The 18,867-nt window shown below is 46.1% G+C and overlaps 1 protein-coding gene across 3 annotated transcripts in view; it reads right to left on the bottom strand.

The window, feature by feature from the left end:
- Nucleotides 1–3,876: 3,876 nt before the first annotated feature.
- The window catches only part of LOC147729693 (S-adenosyl-L-methionine-dependent tRNA 4-demethylwyosine synthase TYW1-like), a 683,091-nt gene continuing 668,100 nt past the window's right edge, over nt 3,877–18,867 (bottom strand). Inside the window, exons 16-17 of one of the 3 annotated variants that reach the window (XR_015308342.1) lie at nt 4,660–5,222; nt 3,900–4,517 (exon numbers count right to left, since the gene is read on the bottom strand). Coding sequence is in view for 2 of the 3 variants with exons in the window: in XM_086954579.1 (XP_086810705.1) it covers nt 5,004–5,222 (219 nt within the window). In the remaining variant the exon portion in view is untranslated. Of the gene's footprint in view, nt 5,223–18,867 lie in introns of all 3 variants that reach the window. The other 2 variants (XM_086954579.1, XM_086954580.1) reach the window with 2 other exon arrangements.

Below are 18,867 nucleotides of genomic sequence, written 5' to 3'. Positions count from 1 at the left end.
TTTGCCATTACCATAAACTGGATACTTCTTTTGTTTACCCTTAGCACATGGCAACAAAACACTTAAATATCTGGTCACCTGTCACAGCATACATTGACGCAAGTGCCCTAAGATGTTCTCCAACACTACCATCTCAGCAAGAAGTACTTAAACCACCTTGATTCCCCTGATGGTTCCTGAAACTTATTTTGACTCAATGTTATTTATGCTTCATTTATATTGTTTTACTTTTTCCACCTTAATTAACAAGTCCAATTAATGTAGCTTAATTATAACAGACATGTATTGTAATGCAGTACGTTCAATATTTTGTACTGTATACAGACACCTCCACTCTTTTCAATAAAATTATTTTTGAACTAAAAAAAAACCCCCAAAAAAACTATGCACTCACTGGATATCAGTCGAAGTCTGAGGTTTCCTCTTGATAGGCCGAGCTGTCCAAATCCAGACTGTCACCTACAATGGCCCACCTTCTCGGAAAACTAGCAATCAAGGCATTTTGGTGTGTTTTCTTAAGTTACACCTTTGAGTGCAACTAAAAAGTGTTAGTCAAGCTACTCCAGAGGGTATTCACCTACATATTGTGAGGGCCAAGGTGGCCTTTGCCACTAATCTCTATCATGTTCCCTTGGATGTCAGCCACGAGAGATATTGCAAACGCACATTTCCTATGCATGTAATTTTAATTGAGGTATTCAAGATCATTGGATGAGTTACTAATAAAGCTGCCTGCCCCACTTTTAGATTCCACGCTGTTCATTTCGCTCATGAGTCAGCAGAAAAAAAGAGCTGAGCATATTAGTAAGTGGAAATTCCTCAGCAAGGGGGCTTGCTCATGCATTGGTAGCCCATTAGTACCACATTAGTCTCCCGTTCCTACAGATGAACCAGTCAACTATCCCTTTCTTGGTCTGGTAACCAGGGGCAGAGTCAGCACAGGGACTGAAAGCTGGTCCTCGTGGCAAAGACCACTCCTAGCGACTCTTCACTCCTGTAGAAGCCTCTAAGAACGTCTATTAAGGTGACTGTATAAGAAATTCCATAATAGCTATAGGAACCTACACAAGTTGTGTAAGTACCTTCTGTGTATGTATTTGTCTTTTTGTCCTGACGAAAGCTCTACAGACCCGGCTGGGCTCATAGAGCTGAAACATGTTGACGCATCCATATATATATATAGATATATGGTAATCTAGTTGCCCGATTACATATATATCGAATTTTTTAACAACAGTGCCAACCTTTTCATTAAAAATTCTTTTTTGGTGACACACTGTTTTTATATTTTTCCCTTTCCTATTATTTCTGGACACTTCTACCTGGACCAGAGGTAGCCTCGGGTGAGGCAGGCATACCGCACGTTATTTGACTACCCTATGAATATGCCATGACGCCTGACGGGGCGGATAAAAGATACACCGCATCGACTAAATCAGGCTGTCTATGAGGGTTTTCAAAGACTAACCGAAGGTTTAGTAGACACCAGTGTCCATTCCCTTTTGATTAATTCAGTAATGATCATCCTCCTCAATAGCCAACATGGGGTTATTACACACTTTTACGTGACTTGCGTGGTCTAGTTTGAGCCTATTAACTAGGGTGCTGACATAGAACTTGGATTCCAGGACACAAGAGATGGCTCTAGAGTCAATGGACTCACCTTTGCTGTAAGGGAAACTTCCACTGCTAATTATCCTACCTGTTGACAGTTATTGCCAGCTCCTGCATGTGAAAAAGGATCAGCTCTCTCAGAGTGCTGGAGCCACATTAATAAAGTAGCTAGTCTAGATTTTACATATGGACATCTTGGATATACTAGCATTCCGGATTTGTTTAGAGATGCTATTGTCAGGGAACACCAACGACTTAAAAGCAGATACTAGTCAGGACTAGGAAAGATAATGTAGATAGGCCACTCATCTGTCTATGAATTGCCCAGTTAATTGACAGTCTTGAAATGAACCACTGTTATTAGATGCTACCTTACTTGTTCAGTTATTGTAAATTGGCATCAGTAGGGAAAGGACTAGACTTTGAAAGTTGCTCCCCTATTGACGAAGTAACTGCACCAATAATGCATCTCCAAATCTTCCATTTCTGCCAAAGCACTGAATTGGCTTTTCTGTTAAAGTACTATCCACAGATAAGGTATCACTTACCTTACACAAAACATCATAATCCACTCAATTGGTAAAGAAGTCAAGAACCACAAGCAGATCAAAATGTGTTCAGAGGCTCTGATTTTTTGAATGACAGGATGGCTGTCTATGTTAAGGAGGATGGCTTGAAGAAGAGGTGTGCAATCGCCATCTATAATGTTCTTCAAGTGAAGCACTCCCTATGAATCTAACTGAGTTAAACTGAATTGGAGCTGGCCACAGAGGCATTTGTTTTTCTTTAATCTAAAGAATCGAAGTCAACTAGACAGAAGCACCCCTCTCAAGAAAAAACTAGACGCTATGTTAGACCATTCTTGAAAATTAGTCCTGGAACTTATCATTTGCAAATTTACTAACTATTTAAAAAATAGCTACTCGATCTGACCTGGACAATGAAAATGACGCTATCAATTGAAACACTCCACACAGACTCAGTTATCTATAAGACAACCAAGTAGAAAACCATTCTTTTGAATCATAAATACACTATGGTGATCATTACTGATGTGGCTACCACTCAGAGTAACATCCGGGATGAGGAGGACTACAAGAGTGCCTGTTGAGATGGGCGTCCGTAAGGACCGTCATATTGCTTCCTGTGTCCCACTGTGGATTTTCAGCCTCCCTTTAAAGTCATAGGCACCTATGACCACGTCAGCTACGAGCATCTGTGCTCCTTGACGAAGAGTGGTAAGTGATTCAACTTACCCTTACTAGACAAGCAGTGTTCTAAAATCTAGACCACTCAACTCAAGCTCTGGTCCTGATGAAGGTCACCTCTGGCCAAAACATGTTGACCTCACATGAGATGCAGTGGACCAATAACGTATCCAATTGAGCACCAACGTTTTCTTTTAAACATATCCCTTTCGTGACTAAAGCATTTTATATACAGAAAAGGAGATATTTTTATCACTTTCATGACTGCCACTACCCAGACAGTCTCTCTCCTGATGGAGCACGGTAAATCAGTCGGAGACCTGAACCCTCAAGTGATAAGACCCAATGATGATACAATCCTCCTTACCCCATGAGCGGAGAAAAAACATATACCGCAGACTGTGCATGTGTGGTTGAGGGTCTCTGATACAATTTTCTTAGGACTGTGTAATATTAACACAAGTGATTAATTCCCCTTTGATCATGAGATTACCAATCAGACTACAAATACAGCATAGAGGTTGAGTTGATAAATCAAACACATCATAAAATAACGTATTTTCCCAAAACAATAGCAAGAAGTAGCCCTATGCTAGCAGAAAAGCAGAAGTGACTGGCACATGTCACATTACAAATAGCAACACCTGCTGATTTTCTAGTGTTTGAACAACTACAGCACAAAAACAAAAAGATCTACAGAGCACCTCAACCGGATGGCATATATTTAGAGCTGATCATGTGGGAAGGACACACTTCAGATGCATAACCTACTGATGCCACCTTATTCCAAACCACCTGCGTGAGTGAAGGCCAGTCAAGTTGTATTGCCCAACTTCTGTAGAGCAATAATTATATTCTGGAATTTGCAGACCTGCTTTTCATGAACAAAATATAATATTCATATGTCACACAATATTTAAGGAAAGCAGATGACAAAAAACAAACTTGGACGACCTAAGAACGTCACCTGGCTGGCTTTTTGATTCTAGTTAAGGTGCTTCAAGTAATACTAGTGAGGTTTGCGAGACAATTAAAAATAATCTTCAACTACAAATATTTTTTACATTTTATTTTATTGACCTCTAAATTCATACAGAACTTAATTTACCTCATAAATCCTTACATGAAAACATTTGTGAAGTGTGCCTCTCAATATACAAAAACGTGTGTGGTTGGACACACTTCCTTGGCAGAAATAGGTAAAGGTCAAAAAACATACACAGCAGCATCAGTTTTGCATTATTTTTCATTGATGCATATTGGAGGCCGGTGTAAATATCCTTTCAATATCTGGTACACACTGTCTTGGGACCAGCCAATTTTATTAAAATATATGTAAAATAAAAAAGTCACCCAAAATCCAATTTATTGGATAAATATTTTAACTCCTGGTAATTTCAAAATTAAAAGACGGTGATATGACTCGCATGCCTACACAAGGGGGTCACCTCATAGCATAGGTCAGTGAAATAGGTTGAGGACAATTTCTTGGGCTGAAGTAACTGTGTGTTCTGAGGGATTCTCACTTGATCACAAGTGATATATTCGGCTGAGTGATCTGTTATTATTATTATTATTATCCTCTGAATAAAGGGGCAGACCCTCAACATTGCTCCCCCATCTTAGCTGTCACTTTTCAAACATAAATTCATACAATACCCACTTTACTGTAAAAGTCACTTTCAACTTTAACCACTTCGCTGCTGGCCCGTTTCCGCCGCTGTGCGGTAAACAAACGAACAGGGCGGGGCCGTGACGAACCCCAGCCGTCATCAGCACACGAGCACCGCAGAGCGTGACGACTGGGGTTCGTCACCAGCATACAAGGGGTTAAAACGATCTGAATGTTTTCACTTCCTTTTTACTGCTTGTTTCACTTATTTTTCTAGTAAGTGGCAATTCGCATCAGCTGTAACAAATTTAATTAACATTTGCACTTTTATAAAAAGATTGTCCCATGAAGTTTTATTAATTTTTTTCAGCACGTTCATTGCGAGGATTATCTCAAACAGTAAGGTTGAGAACACCTTAAAGGGAATGGAGGGGCTGCTGGTGCGGCCAGAACAGATTTTTGGAAGATCTCTTCTTAGAGGCAAAAAAAAATATAAAAACAAGAGTCAACCACCATCAAAACCGCAGTCCCAGCAAACAGTTCAGGGTGACAAAAGCGCAATCACAGCATCAGCACCCAGAGATATCTTTGGCTTTCTTCCTCTGAAATCGCGTCTCTACAGGATCGAAGCCCCTCTCGCTGGCCCCAAATAATGCCCAAGCGGGAGTTTTCGCCATGTAATCCAGCGCAGAGAAGATCTTGTTTCCTTCATTCTCTTGGTTCTGTGCGATGAGCTCCTGGAAACGATCGTAATCAATCCATGTCCACCATTCACCGTCAACCTTAAACTGTAGGATACAAGAAAGATGCACGTTTGATTAGAACCATGTACAGAGGACTACATGTGATCAACAGCCAGCCTCATCCCGAAGATAAAACCTCATGTGTTTCTGTAGGAGGTGCTTAAAGATTACAAGGGTTTTGTGACTTACTAGCTCCATGGAGTAACGTAAAGTATCTCTTACAACTGAATTATCCTCAAGCATATAAACATTTGCACGTAGCGAATAAGCAGGCAGAACTGAATGACATGCAAGGTACTAAACAACAACAAAAAATCAATTTTCAAGGAATATTCGAACATTGCAATGCTGGGAGCTCCACTGAAAACAATTGAGTCATCTGGGCTTCTAATGGACGGCAGAAGCCTGGAGTGCCAACATCCCAATGTTTGTTGTGAACAAAGGCCTCAAGGAGCCCAAGGGGATTTCAATCCCCTCTGGATCTGTGAGGCCTTTCTTTTATTCTGCGCTCAAGGGGCGGAATGTTTTAATAGCTTTAGAGCCCCCCATAGTGGGCTCTATGGGCCATTAAAGCCCTGCTCCCTTGTTGAAGGACCTCACCAAAAGCTTTAGTGGGCCTTTAATGGCCAGTAGAGCCCGCTACGCCTGGCTCTAAGGCTATAGAGAAAAATGAGCCTTCACTAATGTTTTTGATGTTGAGCACAAGTTGCCATCAGAAAAAGCATATATATTTTGATGAATTCTCGTAGCTGAAATACTGGTTTTAATTGTTGCCAATCAAGCCGGAATAGTTTTTTTGCCTTCAAACAGCTTTCACATAGGTTGCCAAACATGAAAATTCAACAATGCTAAACAAGGACATCTATAACATTTGAAAAAGTTATTTCGCTTTGGTAATGCTTTTTGGTGGATTCTCCTGTCAAACCACTTATTCCGCACTCTTTTGAATCTTCCTAGGAGCCACACTGGATCTGGAAAATTTTCCTGCAGCAGATTCTGTGTGTTGGTAGGTGGTGCCATCGTACTTTATGGTGGCTCTGTCTTGCCTCTGGAAATGATGACATGGAGTTCCATATAGGACCACCCCTGAGGACTCGCTCAGTTTCACATGTTATGTTATGTTACGTGAATTTGTACTGCGCACAGCGGCCCCAGCTAAGGGGCGTCCTGGCGCATGGCAAGGTAACACGCAACAGCCACAGGAAACACAACAGCTAAAGAAAAGGAACCAAGTTAAAATAAGAAGGTTTTAATAGCCTTACGGAAGGAGAAAAGATCCTCCAACAGCCGAATCTCCACATAACTACTTCTATGCACCTAGAGGTGGAGGGATTAACACAATGATTGAACAGAATGTGGAACATAAATTGGGGCCTAATGCCCCAATTTAGGAAACCACTCTGAAGAACGGGGTGGGCAGTGAGGAATCTGGGATTAGACAGTAGGGGAGAGGAGTTGGCCTAACGGTTTGGGCAGTCCACATCGAATCTGGGCAACCGGGTTTCGAGTCTCGGCAAGGAGTGTGAACATCCTGTGATTCTGGGCAAATCACTTAATCTCCCCTGTGCCTAACAAAAATGAATGTGTCCTCATTTAACCCAACTAGTGCTATGTAATACCAGACACCGGGTCAAGTGTGCGCAATATAAAACTCCATAAAATAAAAAATAAATAAATAAAAAAAGAGAAGTTGTACCAGAAAGCGCGTTACTGAAGGATTATTCTGAAGGATCCTTCTAACTGGAGATCCCTAAACTTTAAAATCAATACCAAAGCAGAACACTCCAATGGAGGTTGGTCGGACAAATGGGCTTTACAATAGGCAGTCCTGCAGGACAAGCTGCGGAAAATGGTCCTCCCTATGAACCTGAAAATCGATAGGTGCCAGGTGAAGGCATGTGTTAGACCTGGCATCTTTGGCATGTGTTTCCCCAGTATTTTTAGCCATTGCCTCGTTTTGCTGGTCTAGATTCTTTGGGCACTTTACCACTGCTGTTCAGTGCCAAAGTGCAAGTGCTCCCTGGAATTTGTTGTTATGGATTAGCGAATCCATGATTGGGGTATCTTTTTTACTAGTCAGTCCCTAGTACAGTGCACTGTGTGTGCCCCGGACCTGTAAATCAAATGCTGCTACTGGGCCTGCAGCATGCATTGTGCCACCCACAGGAGCAGCCTGTAAATATAACTGAGATCTACCACTGCAGTATCTGTGTGCAGTTTGGTACCCACACATTGACCTGGCAAGTGTACCCACTTGCCAAGCCCTAACCTTCCCTTTTCATACATGTTGGTCACCCCTAAGGTAAGCTCAAGGTACCCCTGTGGGCAGGGTGTATTGTATGTGAAAGGTAGGACATTACCTAATGTGTGTGGAATGTCCCGATAGTGAAATACTGCCAATTTCAGGCTATCTGTCACATCAGATAGAATCGGGAGTTTGCTTATAACAGCTTATGAGCATAACTGCCCATGGGTACAAGATAGGAAACTAAAGTTTGATATGTCTGTACTTAGAATTTGAAGATATTTCTTTTGGAAAGTAGGTATTTTCTTGCCTAACCATCCAGTGTGCCTCTGCTAGGTTGTGTACTGACCATCTGGCTTTGGGGTGACAGAGGCTGGGGATGTGCATTCTGTTCAGACAGCCACTTTGGGGGAGGGTGGGGGGGTTAGGTCTCTCCTGCCTTTCCAGGGCTGGGTTGAATAGACCGTGGCTGCATTCAGAGTAGGGGGTGGAGATTTCTTTCATACCTCAATGGGCCTGGTCCTCCATAAACAATGCTGTCTCCACCTCCTGCCAGGAAGCTGCACCAGAGAAGACAGAACTGGTTTGGGCAGCGCAAAGAGCTTTTCTGCCATAGTGAACAAAGGATTTTGTATTATAAAAAGAGGGGTCCAGACCCCAGACTTTTAGACTTTGGACTTCAAGAGGAACCAAAGCCAACGAGAAGAGCTGGAAGAAACTGGAGGAGGAATACTGCCCCTTTTCTGTGTGCTTTCTGGGGTTGGTCTGAGGTAGCTGTTTCTGCCAAGGAGAGGAACTCTGTGTGTATCCTGCTTGAGAAGTGTGTCAAAGGGCTTGGAAGTGGAGCTTGACCCCTGTTCACGAGGTCTCAGGAACAGGAAATACCTCACCATCCTTCTGGGCACAGTCTCTGGGACCGCTGGTTTCAGTTGCTGTAGAAGAAAAGGGCAACCAAGTCGGTCACCGAGTCGGTCACAGGATTCCGTGTCAGTATTGTATATAGGGTAGCACATGGACAGGGTCCTAGTCCAAGAAATGTTCACTTGGTATACCCAAGGAGGCAGTTCAGATCGTCAAATACCAATTTGATTACAACTACCAGGTTTAAGAGGTCCCGGAAGGTGGGTAGAGCCTTCGGAGTACTTGCCTCACATATCTGGAATGCGCTGCCTCTGACACTTAGGCAGGAAAGCTCACTGATCGGGTTCAGGAAGAGTCTGAAAACCTGGCTCTTTCCAAGGAACGCTTCTTAGCTTCTGTGCTACGGACTCTGCTATTTGATTTTCTCTCTTTGATCCAAGCGCCAGGATACCCGTAGGGTGGCAGTTTTGCGCTATACAAATTCCTATTCCATTCCATTCCTAAAGGCCCCACACAAGGCACTGCCGCACTTCACACTGCATCCTTGGTCTCACAGACGCAGTCTCGACGATCACAAGCGAGCCGTTGCTTGCACCGCGTCCTATGGGCACCGCACTCTGCAACCTGCCAGCTCCGCATTGAGCACTGCCTCACCCTGAACTGTAAGCCTTAGGCTCATAGACCCCATCTGGACAACCGTCACCGAGCCACTGCCTACACCGCATTGTGAGGGAACCGCACCCTGCACCACTTCATGTGTTTGCAATGCAACCGCGATGGTTGCCCTCTACAGACTTGCACCAATTTGTCGGCCGCTGATTTGGGGGTCTCTAGTAGGCACAGGTAGGTAATTGTGAAAAATAGGGACCCTTGCCTCTTATCAGGGTAAGGGGGTACACTTCTAAAATACCCCTGCTCACCCCTTGGTAGCTTGGCATGAGCAGACAGGCTTATCTTAGAGGTAGTGTGTAGAGCATTTGTGCCAACATACAGTAATAAAGTGAAAACACTACAAATAGACACCACACCAGTTTAGAAATATAAATAACTTATCTAAACCAAAAATGACCAAAACGGAAAAAATGTACTGTACAGTACTGTAAAAATAGTTACTTTGCAAGATAACCTTTAAATTACTCAAGAAGAAGCACAAGAGAACCTCTCACTGGAGACCAGGATACCGGGACGCAGAAGTGCCTATAAAAGTCAAGAAAGGAGCAATAACAAGAAGACAAACATCCCCCAAAGGAGGGAGGAAGAAAAGGCACACGCAAAAGACAACCACCCGGAAGCAGGCGAGTGCAGAAGACCGAGAGGGCCCTCGCAGAACGGGGAGGAAGGGCGGTCGTGAAAGAATCTGCGGCTAGAATCGTCTCTACGAGATACCGAAGGCAAGTAACTCGTACAACTGATAGAGACTACTAGCCGGAGATTCCTTAACATAGAATAGATACCCTAGACATACCAAAGAGGAAGAAGGGTCTGCGAGAGGACCACCCCAGCTCAGGCGAACCCAAGAACCCGACAGGGGACAAGTCGCTAGTACAGGGAACAATCCAGTCCTTTCCAACAGGGGGTGAGCCACAGGAACAGGGAAAAGAGCCCAGTCCCGTTAACAAGCAGACCAAAACCCCAATGTCGCGGAGAACACCACCCTACAGGAGATGTGTCACAGCAGCAATCCGCAGCCCCACCTTCACGAAGCAGAAGGAAGGAAGGGAAAAACAAAAGGATGCCTTCAGCCAATGTACCAGAGACCTCCACCGGAAGCCCCTGATAAAGTCAATACGAAAGGCGACCAGCAGCCAATGTACCAGGGACCTCCATCGGAGGCCCCCGGTACAGGCAATAGAAGAGGAGGCCAGCAGCCAAAGTACCAGGGAGTTCCATCGGAAGCCCCAGGTAAAGGCAACGCAGGGGAGTATCGAGGAAGAAGAGTAACCCAGAGCCTCCAAGGAGAAGAGCAGAAACGAGGGCAAGAGCCCTCCACCGGGAACACCCCAAGTGAAGAGGGCGGTCAAACTCATCACAGCTGGACGTCAACAGGCCAGACAGAACAGCGCCTCAGTAAGAAGGCGGGTGGAAGAGTAAAACATTGTCCCATAAAGCTCCCGAAAAACCAGAAGCAGAGGCGCCAGGCCTCACTCCAAGACCTTTGGCCATGTACCAGAAAAACAGGCGGGCGCCACTGGGTGTCTACCGAGTCGTCAGCACAGGAAAATAACCCTTCTGGACACCAGACAGAGGACCAGGCCAACAGCAAACCAGAGGCAGTAACACTGCAGCACAACGCCGCAGCTGCCCAAGAAAATGCACCAGCGGCATACAGCAACACCAGGAAGGGAAAGGAACCCGGAAGGGAAAGGAACCCACAAGGGGAAGTCTACACCTTCCTAGTGTAAGACATGGCTATCCAAAGCTACAAATACCCCACGCAGGGTAGGACACGGCCCAAGAAGTATGGGAACCACTCTAGGGAAAAAATCCTGCATCAGAGAACAAATTAGAAACCCTGCGGCAAAAACCACAGAAGGCTTCGTAAGCAGCCAAAAAGAACACTCTTGCCAAAGGGGGCTGAACCAGCAGCTAACTAAAGAGGTAGGCCAACTCAGGGTCAGGAGTCCACAGTATCCTGCACAGAAAGTGTAACTGTCACCCCACACCAGATTCCAGGATCAGTGGGACAACACCTCCCACTAAAACCCGGAGGATCAAGAAAACCACCTACTGAGGAGGAGGAGAAGGAGGAGGAGGAGGAGGAGGAGGAGGACGAAGCCCCGCAAGAAGACGGTGAATGGCGGAGTCCGCATGAGTGTTAAACAGAAGGACCCCGTCAAAGGGTAAATCCACCCGACGTTCCCTGATATTTTCAGGAAAGACAGCAGCATGCAGCCAGGCATGGCGACTTAGAGCCACAGAAGTGGCCATAGTACGGCCTAGAGCATCGGCAACATCCAAGGTCGCACGAAGAATAAATACAGTCAATTCCCTACCATCCAACACATGGCTCCGTAGGTCAGCGTGGGCACCCTCATGAGAGACATGAGAATGAAGGGACTCCACAGAGTCCCACAGACTGGAAGTAGCCCTGGTCAATACACACAAAGTGTTAAGCGCCCGCAAGGCAACGCTAGAAGAAGCAAAGACATTATGCCCCCGTGAATCTAACCATCGGGCCTCCAGAGGCGGAGGAAACACTACAGGCAAACACAGAAAGGTATTCCGCAGAAGAGAGCCTTGAGTAGAAGGGTGGAAAGAAAGACAAACAGGGTACTGCGGAGCAGGGCAGTGATGAGGCAGAAGTGCCTGAGGCACTGGATCACCTGGGGCAGGACGCCCCCAAGCCACCATAAGAGAATTGTGGAGTGACGCTTCAAAGGGAAGGAACAACTCTTGTCCACCAGAGCCCTGGTGGAGAACTTCCAAAAGTTTGGCTGTAGGAAACGGGGTGACAGGTAAACCCATCCGCAGAATACCGGCGGCTGTGTAAATAGGCTGTTATTTGGGCCCTAGTCGCCTCTTCCCCGGGAAACGGCGGGTAGGTAGGTGACAGGTGGGGGGTGCCTGTCCAGTGGGGAGTCTGCGCCCACAGCGGAAGGAGGACAGGGCCTCAGAGACAAACTGAATGACCTACCAGACAGTGAGCCTCGCCCAAAGGTAGGCTGCGAAAGACGATGTCGCAGACGAAACCGGCGGTTCCTTGCTTCCGAGGTAGGGGACGGATGCTGGGATGACACCGATCTGGACAAGCACACCAACAGCAACTTCATCCGGTGCTGCCGCCGTGACTTAGGCTTCATGTGCTGACAGACGTCACAGCTCTCAGAGTCGTGGTGCTCACCCAGGCACCACATGCAAATTGGGTGAGGGTCCGTTGCCGACATGGGACGCGCACAGAAGGTACACATTTTGGAGCCCGAAGGCATTCGCACACTGTTCCACTTAACGCCAAAGCGTGTAAAAAAATATAGAAGGCCTTAAAAACAGGCCAGGGCACAATCCGGATCCAAGAGAAAAAACTGACGTAGGCACGCTGGGGTGGGACTTGTGTATCCTCGCTGACGTCATGGACGTGGTCAGGGCGGAGTCACGTGGTGCCATCCCCCCGGCGCGCAAGGATGCTGTGGCAAAAAGTTTTCCAGATCCAGTCTTACACCTGGGGATAATTCTACTTTAAGAAATCTGCAGCAAGTAGTAGTATTTAGCAGATATGCTGGCTAACTACCGATTGATCTCCTTGCCTCCCTATGCTTCTAAAGTCCTGGAGAAAGTCATCCACAAATGACAGGCCAACAAGCTGAACAACCACCACCTCCTCAAACTCACCTTCCCATTGCTGCTAAAGACGTCAGACTGATCATGGATAGAGGAGACACTACAGCTCTCATCCTACTTGACCCATCAGCTGAATTCGACAATCTGACACACCCCATCCTCATTCCTCTCCTCCATAAAGCCAGCATACGAGGGGCCTGCCCTCCACTGGATCTGCTCTTTCCTCACCAGATCAACCCTGTCAGTCAAACTGACTCCCCTACACCTCAGTCACCACCAACCTCATCTGTGGAGTACCATAAGGATCATTTCACACTGCAAGGCACGTCTACATCATCATATCCTATGCTGACGATACTCATCCTTTCCTCCGACGAAAGCTCCAACATCTGGACCAACTTCACCTCATGCATGTCCAAAGTCAGCAGTTGGATTCAGACCAACTGTCTCAAACTCGACACAGACAAAATAGAAGTGTACTCTTCAGCAAGAACACTTCCCTATGGAACTCTACCTTACGACCAGCAGATCTCGGACCAATTTCCTACCCGGCCAATCATGGCAGGATAATGGTCATAGTGGTGGACAACCAACTCTTGATGACCTGTCAAGTCAATGCAGTCGCCTCATCCTGTTTCTACACCATGAAGATCCTCAGAAACGTCTACAAATGGCTCTTAACACATGCAGAGCCATCACCCAAGTCCTCATCACCAGCAAACTGCACTATGGCAACGCACTCTAGGTGGGCATCACCAACCAACTGACCAGAAGACGTCGGGTCATACAAATGCAGTGACTAGACTCACACATAGGTTCCTCTCTGCACACACACCACTTCACACCTCAAAGAGTTCCACTGGCTCCCCATTCACAAATACACACTACGCAAACTGCTCGCCAACACATACAAAGCCTTGTACAATCTAATTCCATTTTAACTCAACTGTTGCATCAATTTCCACACCTGAACCAGAAACCTAGATTCGGTCAGCCTCTTGCTCACTCATCCCCAGCATCTGTGGAAACCAGAGTCGCCAGCTGTGTCTTCTCATACCTCACATCCAGAGCCTGGAATCAGGCACATCAGAATCACCTGCTCAGTCAAATGCTGCATGAAACTTAAGACATGGCTCTTTACCTAGACCTCAGCTCAGTACCCTTCTTAGCCTGGATACCCCTGGATACCCTCCCGCGTGAGCGATACACTCCAAAAGTCATAACAAGCCAAATTGTGAAATATTTTGCCAATCCACATTGCTCTAACTGATCAAATGGCTTTCCATAAGAATTTAAATACTTGGTTGTATTCCCTCCCTTAAGTTCTCCGCCTACAGACTGCTACTTTCTGATGGAAGTGCCTTGGCGCCTTGGGTCATAGTGCGCTCAATAAATCAAAAACAAATACAAATAAAAGAGACACCACCTATATGGCCCACTTGTTCATCAGGGCATGGACTTAAACGTCCACAACTGAGCTCCCAGTGGAAAGAGGGCAGTCCGGAGAAGTAAGCTTTAGCCCTTAAATATCAACTGGACGTCCCAGCGATCTATCATGATGGACTCCTAGCTTGTGGAAAAATGGGAGGCCCATGCCTGCACTAGAAGATATCTCAAAAGGGTTTGGTGGGGAGGCAGCAAACCCTTTGGAGGATGGAGGAGCCTGGATATGCTGCAAATTATGGAGACTCCTAAATCCAATATTCTTTGAAAAGAGTGGTTCCACTTCTGTGGAGTCTGGGCGGGCTGATCAGGCCATTTCTGCCAGGACTGAACCATCTTGCAGTAGACACAAACTTTACAAATTGTTGGTGGAATAGTTGGCTAGGCCCACATCTACAGTCTTTCAAGCGTTCGAGTGAAGTCTCTGCTTTCGCCACGAACAACCTCTCACCATCAAAGAACATGTCCATGACTGTAGCCTTGGCATTGCTAGAAAACGGAGTGGAATACATTTAAGAGTTCCACCACATGGTGACAGCTGTGCCCATGAACCAAACAATGGTGCACTTAATACAGGCTGCAATCCAAGATCTGTCTGGATGCATCCAATCCATCACTGATGAAGTCTGTAAATGGCTTTTTCATGTGCTAAGGCAGGATGATCATTACATTTTCCCAACTCCTGCAAGGCATGAACATACTAGTTCAACAGTCAGGTGGCATTAGCCATGAGGATGCCAAGGCTGCCGGAAGTGAAGATTTTTCAGTCCAGTGAATCAATTGTTTTCGACTCCCTATTACAATGAGCTATGAGTAACGCAACTAGGGTTTTACTGCGAAGATTGGGTCTGGACTACCAGACTTTCTGGTGGGGTTCACCCAGAGAAGGTCTATGGCACCTGTCTATCTGTATATGAACAACCTGGTACAAACAAGTGTTTCTCCCAGGCAGCCATGACAAGTTACAAGAGGGCCTCACCAAAAGATTAGCAATGGCTGCACCACTGAGGAGAATAAACGTTTACAGTCGAGGTACAGGTTACAGGTAGAAGTTTAGGTCAATTCCACGGTCTAAATGCTTTTCCTAGTACAGTCGTAAATGAGGATTCATTTTTTGAAGCAGGGTCAGAGGGGTAAAGGATGTCACCTTATGCTGAACTGTTCAGGCAACTCAATTTTTGTAACCCTAGGTAATAACCAGCATCAGTAGTATGGTGGGGAAGGAAGATAAAAGCATCTAAATTGTCATCCTCCGGTATATATATCAAGCATTGTGAGGGCATCCATCAAAGCCAAACTCTTCCTCCATCTGGGCAAATGACTGAGCTCTAGGAAGGCGCTCTACCAAGAGAACATTGTTAAAGTTCACCTTAACTTTATCTTTCTAAACACATATAATTTCTTCAGGTGTCAGACTCCGTGGGTAGCGACGGTGCTAGCGCTGAAAGAGGTTAAACCAGAGCTGGGACAGCTCTTGGCAATCCTACTGATTGAACACCAGACACCACAGACACGCTGTGTCAAGGGGCGCTGGGTAAGGGTCAGAGCCACCAAGATTGTAGGACCATGCATTTTCCTTATTCCTTGGAGGGAGGGGTGAAGCAAATGTGGTGCAGGAGCTTTTGTGAACAGATACAGTAGAACAAACAAAAAGGCCTCGACCACAGTGAAGGTTGGCCGATGGACCCGGAATATCATCTTTTTTCAACATCAGGATATTGTCCAATAATGGAATCTGGTGTCAGGGAATGGCGCCAAGACTCCGAACAAGATTGTGACAGTCTCCAGAAAGACCAAGAGGTTGGCTTCTTCCTATAGCACTTTTTTTTCTTTAGGTCTCGCACTGGCGATGCAGCGCAAAGCGATGTCTCGCCTGCGAGACCTATAGTCAGCGGCTATGCTTTCAAGGAGACAGGAGATGGGCACGCGCAGCATGCCGGAATCGGATCACGTCGCGCGCGTGAACATGCGCTCCATTGCGACTGTGAACAGCATGCCGGAAACACACGTGCGCACACACATGCGCACACACACACACACACAGACACACGCGTGCGCACACACCCCTCCCCCCTACTCACGGGGCTCTTTCCGCTGCTACAGGCTTCGTCACTCCGCCGCATCACCTGGCACACGCTGCTCTTCCTAGTTTAGGTACAGCGTACCACGCTGGTTGTCCCTCATCAGCGGGTCAGTGTCGGCAGAAGGTAAGGCTCTCCACGAGCACGGGAGCCCCGCTAGCTCACACGCTCACTTCCGGCTGGCTTCACGGGCTTCCGTCTGCTTCCTGTCTTTTTGCGGCCCCGTCCCAACACAGGTTGCCTAGCTTCCTGTCCAAGCCGGGCTGCGGCGGTGAGTTTCTTAATACGTGACTTGTTTTTTAGGTCTCGTTAGGTCTCGCACTGGTTCTAGTAAAGAAGTCATGTCATCAATTGTGTTTTTTGATTTAACATATTTATTGCACGAATACTGTTACCACGTACATGTGGCAGTCTGTGCTTATTTCTTTTCGTTTAATTTGTATGGCATGAACTTGTTTAATCAATATTAGCAAATTACAGAGCGTGCAAATGATGGCGACAAGTTCCCTTCTTTTTTTGATGCACCAAAGTTACCGGGCGGAGGAGGGCGAGTCGGGGGCCGGATCTTATCACTGTTATCGCTATCAAAGTGCCAGACGGTAGTTCCTCTTTTTGTAGCGGATGGAACAAGTTGTTGTGTTACTTTTTTTTATTTATCTGAAGTGCGTAGTTAGTTAAAACCGTTGCACCAGTCTGTAGAACATGTAGAGCAGTTAAATGAAAACAGTAATAAAGTACAATTTGTGCAAAGTGGCGAACGCTGTAAGTTTTAGATTACAGCGATACAATTGATACAGTCACTAAAACGTTAATGAACTGTAACGTAGTCCATTAACACCTGACCAGCGGGAGACAGTACTGTTACTGTGGATCATGGAGTTTCAGATCAGGGTTCGATGAAGCATCTGGACTTTGTGCTGATCAGTGTACAATGAATACCAAGAAGTGATCCTTTGAGGCAAAGACCCACGGGTTACAGTTATAAGAGGTCTTTCAGGGTCAAGGTTCATAAAGTGCTCAGAGGTTAAATGATCTTTTGCTTAAAGAGGTAAAGATTCTATTTTCTGCCTGGGTCGGTGGTTATTTTCAGCAGCCAGGGTTCTGAGTTACTGTTTAACTCTTTCCAGGTATTTCGCCAATCTGCAGTATAGCTGTGTGTGTGTATATATACATATATATATATATATATATATATATATATATATTAACAAAAGCTATGAGTGTCTGCTTGCAGTGGGTAGCTAGCCACCTGATGCCGAACACTGGTTTTAGTATAGCTTTTCTATCCTCCTTTGTTGACTTGCTTATGCCAAAATGAAGAATTGTATTTTCCATGAGAATCAGACTACATGGAAAAAAATACTAGACATAGGTTGAAACCCAGTTCCAGTATACACAAAAAATGTAATCTTCATAGCTATACTAATATTATAAAGAGAGAGCCCAAACCTTTGAGGCGGGTCAGTAAAAATTTAAATTGATACTTGTATAGCGCACTACTCACCCGTAAGGGTCTAAAGGCGCTTGTACGAATACCGCTGTGGAACCCATCCTGGCTTTCCCTGTGAGGCCTCCACTCCTGGGCACCCCCAAGGTGGAGGCCAGGCATCCTTAGCGTTGTGGGGGGCGTTGTGGAGATTAAGCAAGCTATTGCCCAGAGTTGCAGAGTGGGACTCCATGATTGGAATAGGCACAGAGGCGAGAATTATCAGGTCTGGGAATTTTTAGCCCAAGACCCGCCGAGACCCTGGTCCCGGGCTAGACCTCTGCATCAGGGTCTGCCGCTCTAATCATTGAGCCGCTCCGGAACTACAGCGCCAATCAGAACACCCAATACAGCATTGGAAAGGTGAGTATAAGCAGATGGACATAGGCTATACAGCAGCCCTACATATACTTTGTAAGGGGAAAAACGTTCTGGGACAAAATAGTCAGTTGGAAGTAGCGCGAGCTCTGAGGAGTGTCCTAGCCTGCAGCATCCGTGAGAATAGCGTCCTATCACGTGAATAGCGTCCTATCACGTACACATCCAGTGCAAGTGTGTACTGTTTCAGAAGTGCATTCACGTACTGAGGCACCCGGGCACATTGTGCAGGCCAGGACGGCTGAGGCGCGTGTGCACACTGTCATTGGGGGAGAAATTTGATACACGCACAGCATCGCGTACGGAGGTACATGGGCACATTGTGCAGGCCAGGACGTGTGAGGCGTGTTTCCGCACTGTGTCTAGCGTCCTATGGTGTGTGAGAATAGCGTCCATGAGAATAGCGTCCTATAACGTGAATAGCGTCCTATCACGTACACGTCCTGTGCAGGTGTGTGCTGTTTCAGAACTTCAGAAGTGCATTCACATACTGAGGCACCCGGCCACATTGTGCAGGCCAGGACGGCTGAGGCGCGAGTGCACACTGTCATTGGGGGAGAAATTCGGGACACGCACAGCATCGGCATCATCACAGCACAGCATCGCGATGCCCCTTTGGGACACGGTGAGGCTACACACGCTGAATGTTGGCGCCGTCATTATCGGGTGTAGAGGCTGACATTCTTTTATATACCCAGATAACGTCGGGACGGCCAAATCCCCTGACAACGTCGGGACGGGCTGCTAGTAATTTCTAAAATGATATAAATTATATGAGTAATAATATGTCTACTGCAAACCAGAAAGAAAAGGAGCAGCCAGGAACGACAGTAAATGAAGACAATGGCTACAGAAACAAGCATTTGCAATGCAATAGGTCACGCATTTATGCGAGTTTAAGCTATTGGGCTTGTAACTGAC

The sequence above is a fragment of the Lissotriton vulgaris genome, chromosome 2_1, assembly GCF_964263255.1.
Source record: "Lissotriton vulgaris chromosome 2_1, aLisVul1.2, whole genome shotgun sequence".
In the NCBI taxonomy this organism is placed as follows: Eukaryota; Metazoa; Chordata; class Amphibia; order Caudata; family Salamandridae; genus Lissotriton; species Lissotriton vulgaris.
Note: the sequence above shows the minus strand (reverse complement) of the source record. Positions and strands in the feature narration are given on the sequence as shown.